This window comes from Mirounga leonina, unplaced genomic scaffold (assembly GCF_011800145.1).
Source record: "Mirounga leonina isolate KUSES-001 unplaced genomic scaffold, KU_Mleo_1.0 Mir_152, whole genome shotgun sequence".
In the NCBI taxonomy this organism is placed as follows: domain Eukaryota; kingdom Metazoa; phylum Chordata; class Mammalia; order Carnivora; family Phocidae; genus Mirounga; species Mirounga leonina.
In genome coordinates, this window is record NW_023270380.1 from 17,443,295 (window position 1) to 17,458,788 (window position 15,494).

The window sequence follows — 15,494 nt, forward strand, 5'->3', positions numbered from 1 at the left end:
CACTTCCTGAGTATACTACAAACCATGGTTAATAAAAACTAGCATAAATACAGACACACACACCAAGAGAACAGAACACAGAGCTCAGCATTAAACTTCCACATATACTGTCAGCTAGTGTTCCACAAGGGGCCAAGAGCACCCAATGGAGAAAGAATAATCTCTAATAAATGGTGCTGAGAACATTGAAAAAACACATGCAGAACAAAGAAATTGGACCGCTATCCTACAGCACTCACAGAAATTCACCCAAAATGGATCAAAGATTGAAACATAACACTGACACCATAACACTCCTAGAAGAAAATGCAGGGAAGAAGTTCCTTCATATTGCATTTGGCAATGGTTTTTGGAGAGGACACTAAAAGCACAAACGTTGAACAAAAACAAAAATCAGCAAATGGGAATACATAAAACTTAAAAGCTTCTGCACAGCAAAAGAAACAAGTAACAAAATGAAAAGGCAACCTACAGAAGGGCAGAACATTTTTGCAAACCAGACATATCTAACAGGGGTTAATATCCAAAATATACAAAGAATTCAGACAACTCAGTAACATACATGATAAAAAAAATAAGTAAATGGGCACAGTAACTGAATAGACATTTCTCCAAAGACATCCATATTGCAAACGGGTACATGAACAAATGCTCAACATCACTCATCATCAGGGAAAGACAAACCAAAACCACCATGAGATACCACGTCATACCTGTTAGACTAGCTAGAATCAAGGACAGAGACCAAGTATGGTGAGGATGTGGAGAAAAGGGGACCCTCCTCACTGTTGGTGGAAATGTGTACTGGTTCAGCCAATATGTAAAACAATACAGGGGTTCCTCAAAAAATTAAAAACATATCTACCAGATGCACTGGCAACTCCATTTCTGTGTATACACCCAAAGGAAATGAAAACAATATATCAAAGACATATCTGAACTCCCATGTTCACTGCATTATTCACAATAGCCAAGACATGGGAACAACCTAAATGTTCATCGATGGAGGAACTGATAAAGAAGATGTGATGCATATATATTATGTTATATATATTATCCATATGTATGGTATATATTCATGTATATACACATGGTATACATATTTTCCAGCCACATGAACGAAGAACATCTTGCCATTTGAGACAACATGGATGGACTCTGAGCAATTATGCTAAGTGAGGTATGTCAGAAGAGAAAGGCAAGTAATGTATGGTATACTTACATGTGGAATCAAAAAAGCCAAACTCATGAAAACAGAACACAATGGTGATAACCAGAGGATGAGGGTCGGGAAAATAGGACTGACATTGTTTATGGGACAAACCTGCAAGGAGTAGTAAATAAGCCCTAGAGATCTAACGCACAGTGTAATGAACAAAGACAATACTGCAGGATCACCACCAAACTTGCTAAGAGACTAGAACTTAATTATTCTAACCACTAGAAGAAATGATAATTAAATAATGTGACAGAGGTGCTAATTCTGGTACCTCCACACTACAATGGCAATTGCAGTACAATACATCAACAATCAAATTAACATGTTTTACAACTTACATTTATGCAATGTTAAGTGTCAAATATATTTTTATTAAAAAATGGAAAAGTAACTGGCATGTAGGTGCTCAGAAAAGTTTGTTAAGTGCATCATCAATACATACTAATAGAAAAAATTATCAGGGAGTTAGTACAATTCTGAATCTGCATGTAAGTATCAACTTAGCCTCAAAATATAAAGGAGCACACTTTATGAATATGACCGGGTCTGTGTGCATGCATGCACACATGCACGCACGTGCACACACACACACACACAATTTCAGAAAAAGAACAAACAAGGCAAGAAATTTGCCAAAAACTGTAAACCTTTTATGGAAACCCTCACTACCACCTGCCAGACTATCACCTGTTCAACCTAGACAACGTGACTGCTAAATTACAGGTAGACTCACACCAGTAACACTGTTGTAGAACATCCAAAAGCAAAAAAACCCCATTTCATTAATTAGATAGAAAACTGTTTCCTTGAGGTGCATGGAACCCCCCAGTTTTAGTCGTTCTCCAATACAAAAGACATAAGACATATAACAATGATTATCAGAATTAGCTGAGTATCTACTAGCCTTTCCTTTTTGTTCTTATAAACGTCACATTTGTTTGCACTACCTACTTCTTCAGATCGCTGCCGCCACCCCAAGAGAGTTAAAGTTAATTAGCAAATCAGTTGCTGAAAATTTCTGAGATGGGACAGAGCTACACGGAAGGCGTAAAACAGAAAATCTCTTATGATGGCAACCAAACTTTTTTTTTTTTTTAATCAAATAAGATTTCTCTTCTTTTTCAAAAGAGTAAGAACAGCCTGTTGCTAGCACCAAGGGTGACTGGGGCACCTCAAGTAAAGCTCCTCTTATCTTTACATTCCAGTATCTCTGAATACCGTTCAACATAATTATTAAAACTAAAGTTATTTTGGTAGTCATAGGGTATTGTCTAACAACCATACTCATTTGGCAAATTGATGGGAAGTTGGTCACCATTCTTTATCATAAACATTTTAAATTATGGCTGAGGTTTTTTTCCCTTCCTATTTTCAACTGTTAGTCCCTAAAACTTTGATAAGCAGAATATTACTCAGGCACAATAATTCTGCATTGTTGAAAATGCTTTCCAATGTTCTCAGAGTCATGAGCCTTCAGTGACTCACACACTAAAAAGCAGTGAGCCGGGGAAAAGCAGTTCATCAGTTTCTAGTTGGTATACACTTGTTCCAATGGGTAACTACCACCATCCAAGAATACTAGTCACTGAAACGCTTTAGTGATGGCTTTGGTGGGTATAACATGTACTTGCTTATAATTGTGATCACTCTATTCTACCTACTTTCTTTAAGATTTTATTCATTTACTTGAGAGGGAGTGAGAGAGGGACGCCTGGGTGGCTCAGTCATTAAACATCGGCCTCCGGCTCAGGTCATGATCTCAGGGTCCTGGGATCAAGCCCCGCATCGGGCTCCCTGCTCAGTGGGGAGCCTGCTTCTCCCTCTCCCTCTGCCTGCCGCTCCCCCTGCTTGTGCTAACTGCCAAATAAATAAAATCTTTAAAAAAAAAAAAAATGAGCGAGAGCAGAGGGAGAGAGAGAAGCAGACTCCCCACTGAGCAGGGGAGCCCAACGTGGGGCTCGATCCCAGGACCCCGGGATCATGACCTGAGCCAAAGGCAGACGCTTAATTGACTGAGCCACCTAGGTGCCCCGAGAATTAGTTTAACAGATTCTTCCTTCCTGTCTTCAAATTTAAACTGATTGTCTTTATCTTTTTTTTTTAATCATCCAAACTTATGTTCAGCACATAGCTGACATTCAATAAATGATGAAACAGCCTCCAGATAATTTCATTTGTTTAAAATTGAGCTCAAGGGGCAGCTCTTTGGGAAATCTTCCCTGAACAGAACCCAAGGAACATTTACTAAGTCCTTTCAAAGTATGGAGGCACCAGTGTGTGTTCACTTGTGGATAAAGTTACGCATGTTCCCAAACAGAGGAATGAGGAGTACCAGTGGTGAACGGCAGGATCTGGACCTGAAAGGAGCAGTGTAATTCCTTCCTCCCTCGGATCTGCATGCTCTCTGCTGTGTTTATGTATATTTTTTAGGATTGAACTCATCTTTCTCATGTTGAAAACAACGCACTGCAATAAACTAGAGTCTCAGTCATCATCAAGAGCAGAGTTTCCAAATACAAAGCTGTACATCCTCCACAGCAGTCTGCTGTCCTCATGGAGTGATCCAATCAACCAGAAGGAGAGCCAAACTTCACTAAACACATTACTTTAAATTCCTCTTTTATTTCTAGAGCATCTGGGCCAGGTAATCCAGATATGGAGAAGGGGGACTGGCCTCTGTCCCTAAAGAGTATTTTCCCTCAAAGCCACATAAAGCGTAACTTCTTGTCCACTGATAACTTACATGAAAAACTTGAAAATTAATATACCTACCTTTTAAACTCGTATTTTAATTAATGAAACTGATATGCTTACTGTTTATGATTGGTTATTAAAATTAGACCTTAAGTTTTTGCAACACAATTTTATAACACTGAGAATCTATAGCATAATTTAAACTCATTCATTCTTTCATAAACAAACCCTACTTTGATGACTCCCAACTCAATTAGTTTTTTCTATCATTTTTTATAGTATGGTGTAAATAAAACAAATTCTTGTGCACACACATACATATTTTTTCTTCATTTACTTCTTTTATAATGCTTACATGTGATAATCTCTTACAATAGTCTGGTTAGCCTCTGAAAATAGTTCTGGGTTTACCCCTTTTTTCTATTTCAAAACACTATTTTAGGCCTATAGTAATCAATCCATTTAAGTAATTATCAACTCCTTCACTAGGACTTAATAACTAAGAAATGCAGGATGAAATGAATCATGCATGCCTTGGATAGGTGTATTTGCTAAAACCCATCTGGCAATTTAAAATTTAGAAATACATGGGAATATGGCATCCAACAGCTAATTTTTGTATATTGCAGAGCTCCGTGAAGATTAACACGGCCTTTTTTATAACTATGTCAACAGTTATAGAAATTCAATTTAACAACATCAATAAAAGAATGTACACTCCCCCCCCCCAAAAAAAAACTGTTTAAAAAGGCCTGAAACAAACATAAAAGATGTTAATTCCTGAGACTGAGACCTAATGCCTAGGTTACCCTACATTTCAAAATCAAAGTATATCAAGACCCAAACACTAAATTCCTCAGAGCCCAGTGTTCAAAGGAGCACATGGGCCATTTAAAGACTAGGCTAGTAATAATGAAATTAGTTTAATTTCACACTCTGTATTTCAAAATGTATACATAATTGCCTCAAAGAAGACACATACAAATTGGAATACAAAAAGTTGCATAAATTGTATAAGACAGGAATGAGGTATATTAACCATAGATCCTAGAATGGTTAGAATAACTTTCTTTTATTATCATTTAATTTGTTATTATAGAACACATATATTTTATATTATTCTTTTATTCTAGAATAGCTTTCTTCTCACATAGGGTAGAATATTCAAAGTGAAACCTTAGTCTTACAAATTTTAACATTGTCAAGAAAGAATGAGAGGTATTTACTTTGCTGAAACTATCCAGTGTTAACAAGAATATCTTCCTGGCAGAAATAAGTCACATAAAAATAGAATTCAATAAGGAATTGTAGGATGGTACCTTGGAAAGGAAAATAATGAAAGAACATTAAAGCAATATTAAAATAATGCCAAAAGCTTGTGCTTTTGAAAGATAGAAAAAAAATCTCTGAGAAATATTAATGAAAAAGAAATAAAATCTTCAAACAGCAGAATGAAAATGAGGAGAGACATAAAGAACATTAACATGTATCTTTAAACATTTTTTCTAAATGTTGTATTGGTGGTATCCACAAGCGACTGACAGAAGTAAAAACAAATCTTCTCAACTCTGTAACCAGCCACAAGAATTCTCAACAATAGAGTTCCATCAAAATGGACCACGAAACAGAAATAGGGAGCGTATGTGATAAAGGATCCAGGCCCGCAAAGATGGAAATCATGAACCTTTCCAACACAGAGAACAAAAGGCCTGTATATGTTGTATTAAGACGAGAAAAGATAAGCTCAAAACGTAGGCCAGAATAACAACAAAAATCCAAATAATGTAAACTGAGGTCTACTATATCTGCTTGAAAATCAAGAACAAAAATTAAGAAACGAATGATAAAACAACAGGTTAGTAACATACAGTTAACAAAATAAAGGAAAGCATCTAAAGATGCATTCTAGAGAGAAAAAATTATAAATATAAGAGAAAGTTTATGTAACATGAAGAACGAAGTTAAAAAACCTAACTGATGTCTAACTGGTGTGGAAGAAGCTTGTACAGAAGAGGTAAGACCATTTTTTAAACAGGCTGAAAAAACTCCAGAACTGTTTAAAGACTGGTAATTTCAGATTTAGCAAGCCCAACTAACTTTAGAATGAATGAATAAATGATCCAGACATATAGGAAGAGCTTTTAACAGGCAGCTGACTTTTTTGTTTTTTTTAAGATTTTATTTATTTATTTGACAGAGAGAGACACAGCAAGAGAGGGAACACAAGCAGGGGGAGTGGGAGAGGGAGAAGCAGGCTTCCCACCGAGCAGGGAGCCCAATGAAGGGCTTGATCCCAGGACCCTGGGACCATGACCTGAGCCGAAGGCAGACACTTAGCTACTGAGCCACCCAGGCGCCCCAAGCAGCTGACTTCTATCAGCAAAGTGAAAGCCAGATAATCACAGGACAAGATCTTCAATGTTTTAAATGAAACTACCTGTCTACTAAACATTCTCTATGTAATAAAAACATCTTTAAAGAATGAGAACAAAAGGGGCGCCTGGGTAGCTTAGTCGGTTAAACATCTGCTTCAGCTCAGGTCATGATCCCAGGGTTCTGGGATAGAGTCCCACATTGGGCTCCTTGCTCAGGAGGAAGCCTGCTTCTCCCTCTTCCTCTGCCTGCCCCTGCTTGTGCACTCTTGCTCTCCCTCTCAAATAAATAAATAAAACCTTAAAAAAAAAAAAAAAGAATGAGAATAAAATAAAAACATTCCATAGTAAGAAATACTGAAGTGTTATACAGCCTCCAGACCATAACCAAGAAAGTCTGATACATGTATTTCAGGTGGGGACATTATCCTATATGAAAGCTCTGACATATAAAAATCAAGCAGGCAAAAAAAAATCAAAGTAAATGAGTGAATATGAACAAAACACTGTAGAGAACAGGAAGTCCAACTTCCGAGAACAGAATAGGCTAGAAGTAATAAACTGGACAAAAACATCATTAGTTCAGAGTATCGTCAACGGTCAAGTCTTCTAAGCTTCAGTACTTGTTATACTTTACTATAGACTTCAAAGCTAAACTGGGATAATAATCAGTGAAGGACTTTAGAAGAAAAAGATAAAAGGAATGAAAACGAAATGATAAATAAACAAAACCAGAGGCAAAAAAGGAATATATAAGAAATAAGGGAGACAAAGATACAAATGTAGTGATTCAAAGGGGCACCTGCACCCCAATGTTTACAGCAGCAATGTCCACAATAGCCAAACTATGGAAAGAGCCAAGATGTCCATCAACAGATGAACGGATAAAGAAGATGTGGTGTATGTGTGTGTGTGTATATATATGTATACACACACACACACACACACACAATGGAATGTTATGGAGCCATCAAAAGGAACAAAATATTGCCATTTGCAACGACGTGGATGGAACTGGAGGGTATTATGCTAAGCGAAATAAGTCAATCAGAGAAAGACATGTATCATATGACCTCACTGATATGAGGAATTCTTAATCTCAGGAAACAAACTGAGGGCTGCTGGAGTGGTGGGGTGGCTGGGTGATAGACATTGGGGAGGGTACGTGGGTGAGCACTGTGAATTGTGCAAGACTGATGAATCACAGACCTGTACCCCTGAAACAAATATTATATGTTAAAAAAAAAAAAAAGAAGAAGAAGAAGGTGGTGGGAGGGGAAGAATGAAGCGGGGGAAATCGGAGGGGTAGACGAACCATGAGAGACAATGGACTCTGAGAAACAAACTGAGGGTTCTAGAGGGGAGGGGGGTGGGAGGATGGGTTAGCCTGGCGATGGGTATTAAAGAGGGCACGTTCTGCATGGAGCACTGGGTGTTATGCACAAACAATGAATCATGGAACACTACATCAAAACCTAATGATGTAATGTATGGTGATTAACATAACATAATAAAGTTAAAAAAAAAAAAAAGGGAGAGTGAACGAAAAACGTGACACAAATACAAAATCTTAGGGACAAAAATTATGAAACTGGATCTTTAAAAACAGTGGTATAAAAGTGAAACACAGGGGCGCCTGGGTGGCTCAGTTGTTAAGCATCTGCCTTCAGCTCATCTCATGATCCTGGGGTCCTGGGATCGAGCCCCGCATCGGGCTCCCTGCTCAGCGGGAAGCCTGCTTCTCCCTCTCCCACTCCCCCTGCTTGTGTTCCCTCTCTCGCTGTCTCTCTCTCTGTCAAATAAATAAATAAAATCTTAAAAAAAAAAAAAAAAACTGCTTTAAAAAAAATAGGTGAAACACACAAGGATAAAGAAAGGTTGAAACTCAGAAGGTTGTGGGAGAGACGGAGCAGGCGAGGGATCGGTAAGGGAGCAGGCTGGGGTGTACTGGTATTCATCCCATCTCAAGCTAAGGAACACTCACCCAGAGATGGAGGAGGCCACCAGACGACTGTCAAGTTCCGTTTAGAAGAAAGACATGCGTGTCAACGTGCCATGCCTTCATCAAGCAGCCACAGAGCATGTAAAGCAAACTTTACCAGAACCAGAAAGAGAAATAAACAGATCCACTGTCACACTTGGAGACCTGAACACACCTCTCAGAAGGTGATAATCAGAAAACAATAATTAAGTATACAGAAGATTAACCGAACACATAACAAGCATAATCTAACAGACATATAGAAATCACCACACATGACAATTCCAAAAGAGACGTTCTTTTCAAATCCACGTGAAACATAAAAAAAGAGAGAGACCACATTCATGGCTCCAACTGCTCCCTTCACCAAACTTCAAAGTGTTTATTATATAGAGGACATTCTTTGACCAAAGTAGAATAAACTTAGAAAAATTATCTTCTCATATAGAGTAGAAAATTTCAAAATTATTTTTCTAAGAAACTCATAAATCAAATAATTATAATGGGAAAGAAAAAATTCTGTAAGTTGAATGAGCATGAAAATACTTAAGAGAAAACCAGAAAAAAATGTATAGCCTTACATGTTTATTTAAGAAAACAAATCAAGAACCAAATACACAAGTTTATCAACCGATACAAATTAAAAGTTTACCAAAAAAGTTCTTCTCCACCAAAACACAGAAGGTCGGAGATGGAGACAGGACTACAAATTGATGAGTCAGAACTGACATACAACGCTGGATGACAAAAGCCAATCTCTGACTCTTTCAATATTTGAAACTGAATGAACATATGAAGATAGATCAAAGGGAAATTCAGGTAAGACATAAAAACATCAGGAGTCTAACATCCTACAACAGGCTGTAAACATTAAAAGGATAAAAAAAAAATCATCACAACTTTATACCAATAAGCTTAAAAAATTAGAAATGAAAAATTCTTAGAAAAATGTGACAGTAGCTAGAAAATATGAAAATAAAACTCAGGGAAAAAAAGCAAAATAATATTTCACCACAAAAGAAAATTTTGTTTAAAAGGAAAACGTTATTCTTATGGAAATCAGAGTTTTTATGTAATTGGACTAAGCCTACCATCCCTTTTGTTTATCAAGGATACTTCCAGTCCTGACTAGTGTCCATCCCTCCCTGCACCTCACTGGTCTCCGTGTCCCTCCGTCAGATGGAGAACAGGAAGAGGAGATGCTCAGCAGGCAGCAGAGACCACAATTTCTCAGGGGGAGGCTCCCACCTTGCACACGAATGCTTGATGCAAGAACAATAAACAAGGACAGTATTTAGGGGAACCTAAGGGACGACAGAGCAGCTAGAAGCTGAGATCCAGCTCCTATCTGAAAATAAACCCCAATTCCTGAGCTGTCAGTGCAGAACACCAACGCCACGGACCACACTGGCCAATAAAACACTCAAGCCTCCCCTCCCCTTTGGCCTCATATATGCACTGACTCGTCCATACTCCTCGAGACAAAGCTGGTTCCCAGAAGTTCCTCAGAGGTCTAAGTCTGACTACTGTGCATCTGCCCAATCTCTTCCCCTGTCCGCTGACGCGGAGCCTCTCAGGACATCATCCTTGACCTCCACCTGCAGGGCTCCAGGGAGTATCTTCCCGTCCCTGCTGACTCTCTGTCAGCCACCATGTGTGCAAGGACATGGTGAGTCCACACCATCCCAACACATACCCCAGCGCCCCCTGGTAGGCCCTCCTTCCTCAGCGTGGGTATTCCTGCTCTCCCCTGCATACCATAAAAATTTCAGGGTCTACAAGACTACAGAAATAAACCAGAATGCAGGGGAGGGGAGCCCACCCAGCGGGAAGCAGCGGAAGGATAGGACTGCTATGTGGGTTGCTAGAAGGCTACATTCAGAACCACCTGTGAGGAGGTGGATGGGCAGACAAAGGGAGCCTCTCCGGGTATGTGTGTGCTCCCTAGAGAAGTATCCTCAATCCTCACCGACCCCCTCACTCCATCATGACTGAGTCTTCAAAGACCTCTGTTATCTGTCACATTTCATACCTAAACAATGGGGCCAACACATTCAAAAGAGTAATTAGAACACTCAGGACCTGAGAAAAGCAGAGCAAATGATCAGTGTGAGCAAGGATCTCAATCTCCACCTCCAAGAAGGCATCCTGGTCGGAGACACAGCAGAGCCCAGTGTCTCTTGAAACTCTCTTGCCAAAAGCAAAGCCCCAGTGTCTCTTTCTCAGAGATGCTTAGGTCTTGCTCACACGGGAGGGTCCTGTTCTAAGCTGAAGAATGGGTTTCCCACTGCAGCTGTCACTGGCATCCCTCTCTCTTCGCCAGCAGCCCCACGCTCCCAATCAGGGAGATAATCTCTCCCACACGCCTATACCCCCACTGTCCCTGCACCCAGCAAGAGACACATGGAGGAGCGGAGGCGAAAAGACAGAACAAAGAACACACACACACCCCCCCGCAGATGAGGGTCTCTCTTGTTACTACCGCTCTAAATTTACCATACTATTGTTTTAGTTTGTTTTCCCATACTCTGCAATCAGGTATTGACCTGTTTATTGTTCACGCTCATTATGTTCCCCACAGCCAAGGACTATCAGACAAGCCCGCTGCTGTAGCTTCAGTTCATAGCAAGGGGCCTGGCACAAAGCACGGATTCAATCAATGTTTGGGTCAGCAATTAAAATTATCTTCCCGTATCTAACCACCTGCACAAAGCACTCTCCTCCTCCCCGAATTAATCAGCTCAGCATGTTTGATTCATATGGATTTGGACAAGCAGCCCCGGAGGCTCCAGGCCAGGGCCCCCTTCCCATCTGCACCCTCTCTATTCACACCAGTCCCAGCACCTGTCATACTGTTGGCTTCAAGTGTGGCTCTTCCCACCAACATAGGAAAAGAGATAACTGAGAGCTCTAGGGCTTTTAACTAACAGAATCCAGAACACACCCCCATCATGGTCAGAAACCAGGCTGCACTCAGAGGAGTTCCTAGTCCATCCTGCAATAAGCGTGGGACTAGGGGATTCAGGAAGACAGACAGGGGTTGGTCCAGGGCAGGCTGGGCACAGGATGTGGCGATAAGCTTCAGCTATAGATAAATCCTTGCTCCTTCCCACCTCCTGTCCCCTCTGTGAAAACAGAGCCCAGAGACAGAGACCAGAGGTCTCCCTCCTTCCGTACCTGCAGTCCAGGGACACCAAGGCCTGAGCTGGAGTCTGACCTGCTCTAGGTTCCTTTCCCATGTTGCTGTCCCTCAGGAAGCTCAGGCAAGCTCGCATCTCCAGCAGGCTGTGGGCCATCAGCCTTAGGGACGGAGACAGGGTATGGGTGCTGGGTGAGGCCTACCTCCCAGCTTCTTTCTGCACCTCCCCAGCCCCCGGCCCACCTCTCAGTTCACCTTGGACGGCACACTCCTGTCCTTCCCTACGATAGCTCCAGGCTTCTGCTCCTGGGGCTCACCCTCAGGAAGGTCCAGCTTCCGTGGCAGCTCTGCCTCTGCCTCAGGGAATGGCGGCTGACCCTGCAGAGTACACAGCAGCTGGAGGAAGGTCTGGTGCCTGGAAGGAGAGGCAGGCTGTAAGGAAGGGAAACTGGACCACGCTGGGTCTGCAGCTCACACTCCCAGCCTCACCTGTGAAGCGTGTCCTGCTTCTGCCCCGCCTGCTCCTGCAGTCTTCCAAGTTCCTGAGACAGCCGCTCAAGCTCCTGCTGCGTCCCTCTCTGCCGCTGCCTCACCTCCGCAGAGGCTTCTGCCAGGTGCTGAAGGTGCTTCTCCTACCAGGAATGAGAAGGCAGACACGGCTCCTCAGATGCGCAGGACTTACAGCCACTCTCTTAACCCCTCCAGGCTAGACCCAACTTGGGGCTCAGACCCACAGATGGAAAGAGGGACCCTACCCACTTTAGGCAAAACAAGGGCCCTAGAGAAAAAGGGTGAGAATGAGCTATTCCAGTGTGAAGCATTCAGGAGAAAAGGGGCACAAACATGATAACTCATTCAGTCTGCTATGTGCTGCCATGTGTCCACATAAGCACTTGCTCTGCTAGCGATTTCATCAACTAAGCTCTGTACCGTAGGTGCTAATGTCGCCTCCACGTCACAAGCAAGACCCGGAAGCACAGGAAGTGAGGGGACGGCCCAAAGTCGTAACACAGGAAGTGAGGATGCTGGTACCTGTGCTATAACACCGCACAAGAGAAGAGGCAGAGGGACTCCAGGCAGAGGACTGAGCCCATGCAACGGCACGGTGGCGGGGAAGGGAGATTTTCCTAGGGGTGTGGACCCACCTGTTGCAGCTGCCACTGCTTCTGGGCTGTCCTCAGTCTCTCCGTGGCCACCTGCTTCTGTAGGGAAGCAGAGGAGGAGAACAAGGAGGAGAGGAGTGTTTTTCTGGTTGGATTCTGGGAGGTGGCCAGTAGGCCCAGCCCAGCATGCACGCCCTTTCCCTCCTCTCTGCCTGCCCTCCTCTCCCCTCAGCCTGGCTCACCTTGGCCTGGAGCTCTTCCAGGGCTCCCAGGAGCTGCGCCCGCTTCCTCTGAGCCTCCTCCATTGTGGGCAAGGCCTGGGTCAGGGCACCTGTGATGGCTTCCACATGCTCTTGGTAGGTGGCCTTCAGCTCCTTCCATTGCTCCTTGGCCGCAAGTGCCTTCTGCCCTGAAAGGAGCCACCGAGGATGAGAACATAAGGGAGAATGGCCTGCCTGCCTGCAACACTGGGCCTCTGTCTTCCCATCAGCCAAAGAGCTGACCCGACTGACATCCCCTTACTTCCCCATCCCACCCCGGTGCCCACTCACGGCTGGTGTCTTCAGAAGCCAAGGGGTCTAGTTCTTGGACAACGTCCTCCTGAGCCAAGAAATTCTGCAAGAAGTCTACTACCTGAAGCTGGCTGCAGAGCAGCTTGTCCTTCTTGCGGGAGTCCTGTTTGGAGAGTGGGCAGAGGCAGGGAACATCATTACCTGTGTGTGCCGCAGGCTGAGACTGCCTTCCAGGGCGCCCGCCATCGGTGCTGCCCAGTAGTTCCCGGAGAAGACCCAGGAGAGGCCCCAGCTGCCCATCCTGCACATACCATCACAAACTCCGCCAGGATCTGGGCCGGCAGTTCTGCCTCCTCTTGCCGGCCGATGGGCTCCAGGATGTCTGCCAGCTTGGCCAGGGCCCTGAGGTGAAGCAGACAGGGGAAACGGGAGACTCCTGGGGTGCTCGTCCTGGCCCGCTGGCGTGCACAGACGCGTACAGACCCGTACCAATGCCAAGTCTTGCCCTGACCGGTAGCCTGCAGGGTATCTGGGAGCAGGAACGGCGTGTGTATAAAGACAATACGTGCCCTGAGCAAAGCTAAGCAGAGCAAGAAGAGTCAGGGAAACACAGGGACAGGAAGACAAGAGGCCCCGCTCTGATGGGCAGCGGGGGTCCCAGACAGGGAGCGTCCTGGGGCAGGGTCTGAGGAGGTTGGTTCCAGGCTCTCCTGGTCCTTCCCCGCTGGGGCCTGCAGCGCCCCCCAGGCAGGCAAGGATGGGGGAATGCGCATGGACGCGGGGCAGAGAAGCTAAGTGACCCTCCCATACGTGTCCTGCGAGGACGCCGCTACCCGCGAGGGGACGTCAAGTGCGCGGGAACTCGCCGTGTTGTGCGCGCGCCGGGAGAGCGCAGTCCCTCTCGCATTCGCCGCGGCCGGCACAGCGGGCTGCCGGGACCCCCGGGGGGTACCCTGGGTCCTGCAGGGCCCTCCCCGCCCGCCCCCGGCTGGCAGCTAGCTTACTCTAGCGCTGAAGCTCGCGCCCCGGCCTCTGCCTCCTCCATCCCTGCGGGCGGCTGGCTTCTGCTCTTCCGTCCCCCGCCCGCACTGCCCTTTGGATTCGCCGCGGCTGCGCGCCGGGGCAGGTGATTGGCTGCGGGGCCAGTGGGCGGGAACCAAGGGTCAGCGTGCACTCTGATTGGCAGGCACGGACGAGCGGTTGGAACTCTGGATGTTTGGCGCCGGCGCGGTCGTGGCTGGGCGCGGCCGGCGCGCCGGAATCCTGCGCATGCGCGCTGCCCGTAGGCGGTGCTGAGCCTGGAGGCGTGGCGTGGGCCAGGCCCGCGCCGTGCGGCCGGTTCCTACTTCGCGGGACACAGAGAACAAGTCCCTGAGTTTGGATTTTAGGGGAGGCTCTGGGCACTGAGTTCCCTTAAAAAAATTATGTTGTGGTAGAGGGAGAACACTCGGTGTGTTTCCCCAGACGCTTAGCATCCGTAGGAAAGAACAGGGATCCTGGAAGTGCAGGGGGCCGGTGATGCCAGGGCCGGAGCGAGTCGCTTTCCCGACGTGTCCGGAGGTCCGTCTCCCCGCGCCTACTGGTGCCTGCCCGTCACTCCGGGGATCCGCCCACCAGCTGGGGATCCGCCCACCAGCTGGGGATCCGCCCACCAGCTGGGGACCCGCCCACCAGCCGGGGTTCCACGAGTTGTCGAGGGTCCGCTGAGTGCGGGGCGCCGTGGGCCCCGGGGGGGGCTGCCCGGGAAGGGCGTGCGGAGTCTGGAGAGGCAGGAACCGTGACCGGCTCCTCCCGTTCGGCCGAAAGCTGCACCAGCTGGGGGCCCGGGGTAGAGTGCTCAGATAGGCGTGCCTCCGCGGTGGGGAGCAGGTACCAGAGACTGGTCGCCCCTCTAGTGCCACTTCACGGCTCAGACTGTGAACAAATCACCTAAATATGTGACAGACCAAAGCAAAATAATATTCACAGAAACATGTCCAGCAGCCATTAACGTACAATTTACAACGTCTGGCATCCAATTAAAAACCACCAAGTTTGCAAAAAAGGAGGAAAAGAAAACCCATAATGAGAAGGAAAAAAACAATCACTAATCAGAACAGAAATTGATGTTAGAATCAAACAGGCAAAGATATTGGAAACAGTTATGTTCAAAAAAATAAGCAGAGTTAAAATAAATAATATAATAAAAGGTGAGGATGTGCAGAAAATGGAATGTTGGTGCTGCCGGTGGGGATATAAAATGATGCATCTGCCTTGGGAAACAGCTTAGCAGTTCCTCAAAATGTTAAACACAGAGCGATCATATAGACCCAATTCCACTTCCAGGCATATATCAAAAAAAGAGGAAGGAAAGCGTGTTCGCAAAAACCTTGTACACAGGTGTCCATAGAGTATTATTTACAACGGCCAAAAAGTAGAAGCAACCCAAATGTCCATCAGCAGGTGACTTGGAAAACAAAATCTACATCCATTCA

At 45.0% G+C, this 15,494-nt stretch overlaps 1 protein-coding gene across 6 annotated transcripts in view; it reads right to left on the bottom strand.

The window, feature by feature from the left end:
* ZWINT (ZW10 interacting kinetochore protein) overlaps positions 1–14,111 on the bottom strand; it is a 50,498-nt gene extending 36,387 nt beyond the window's left edge. For 3 of the 6 annotated variants that reach the window (XM_035008620.1, XM_035008621.1, XM_035008617.1), the window contains exons 1-8: positions 14,025–14,111; positions 13,332–13,422; positions 13,060–13,183; positions 12,751–12,917; positions 12,551–12,607; positions 11,895–12,037; positions 11,661–11,820; positions 11,444–11,566 (exon numbers count right to left, since the gene is read on the bottom strand). In XM_035008620.1, the coding sequence (XP_034864511.1) occupies positions 11,489–11,566; positions 11,661–11,820; positions 11,895–12,037; positions 12,551–12,607; positions 12,751–12,917; positions 13,060–13,183; positions 13,332–13,422; positions 14,025–14,065 (861 nt within the window). In that variant the 5' untranslated portion in view covers positions 14,066–14,111 and the 3' untranslated portion in view covers positions 11,444–11,488. Of the gene's footprint in view, positions 1–8,830; positions 11,567–11,660; positions 11,821–11,894; positions 12,038–12,550; positions 12,608–12,750; positions 12,918–13,059; positions 13,184–13,331; positions 13,423–14,024 lie in introns of those variants that run through there. The other 3 variants (XM_035008619.1, XM_035008616.1, XM_035008622.1) reach the window with 3 other exon arrangements.
* Between the last annotated feature and the right edge of the window lie 1,383 nt (positions 14,112–15,494).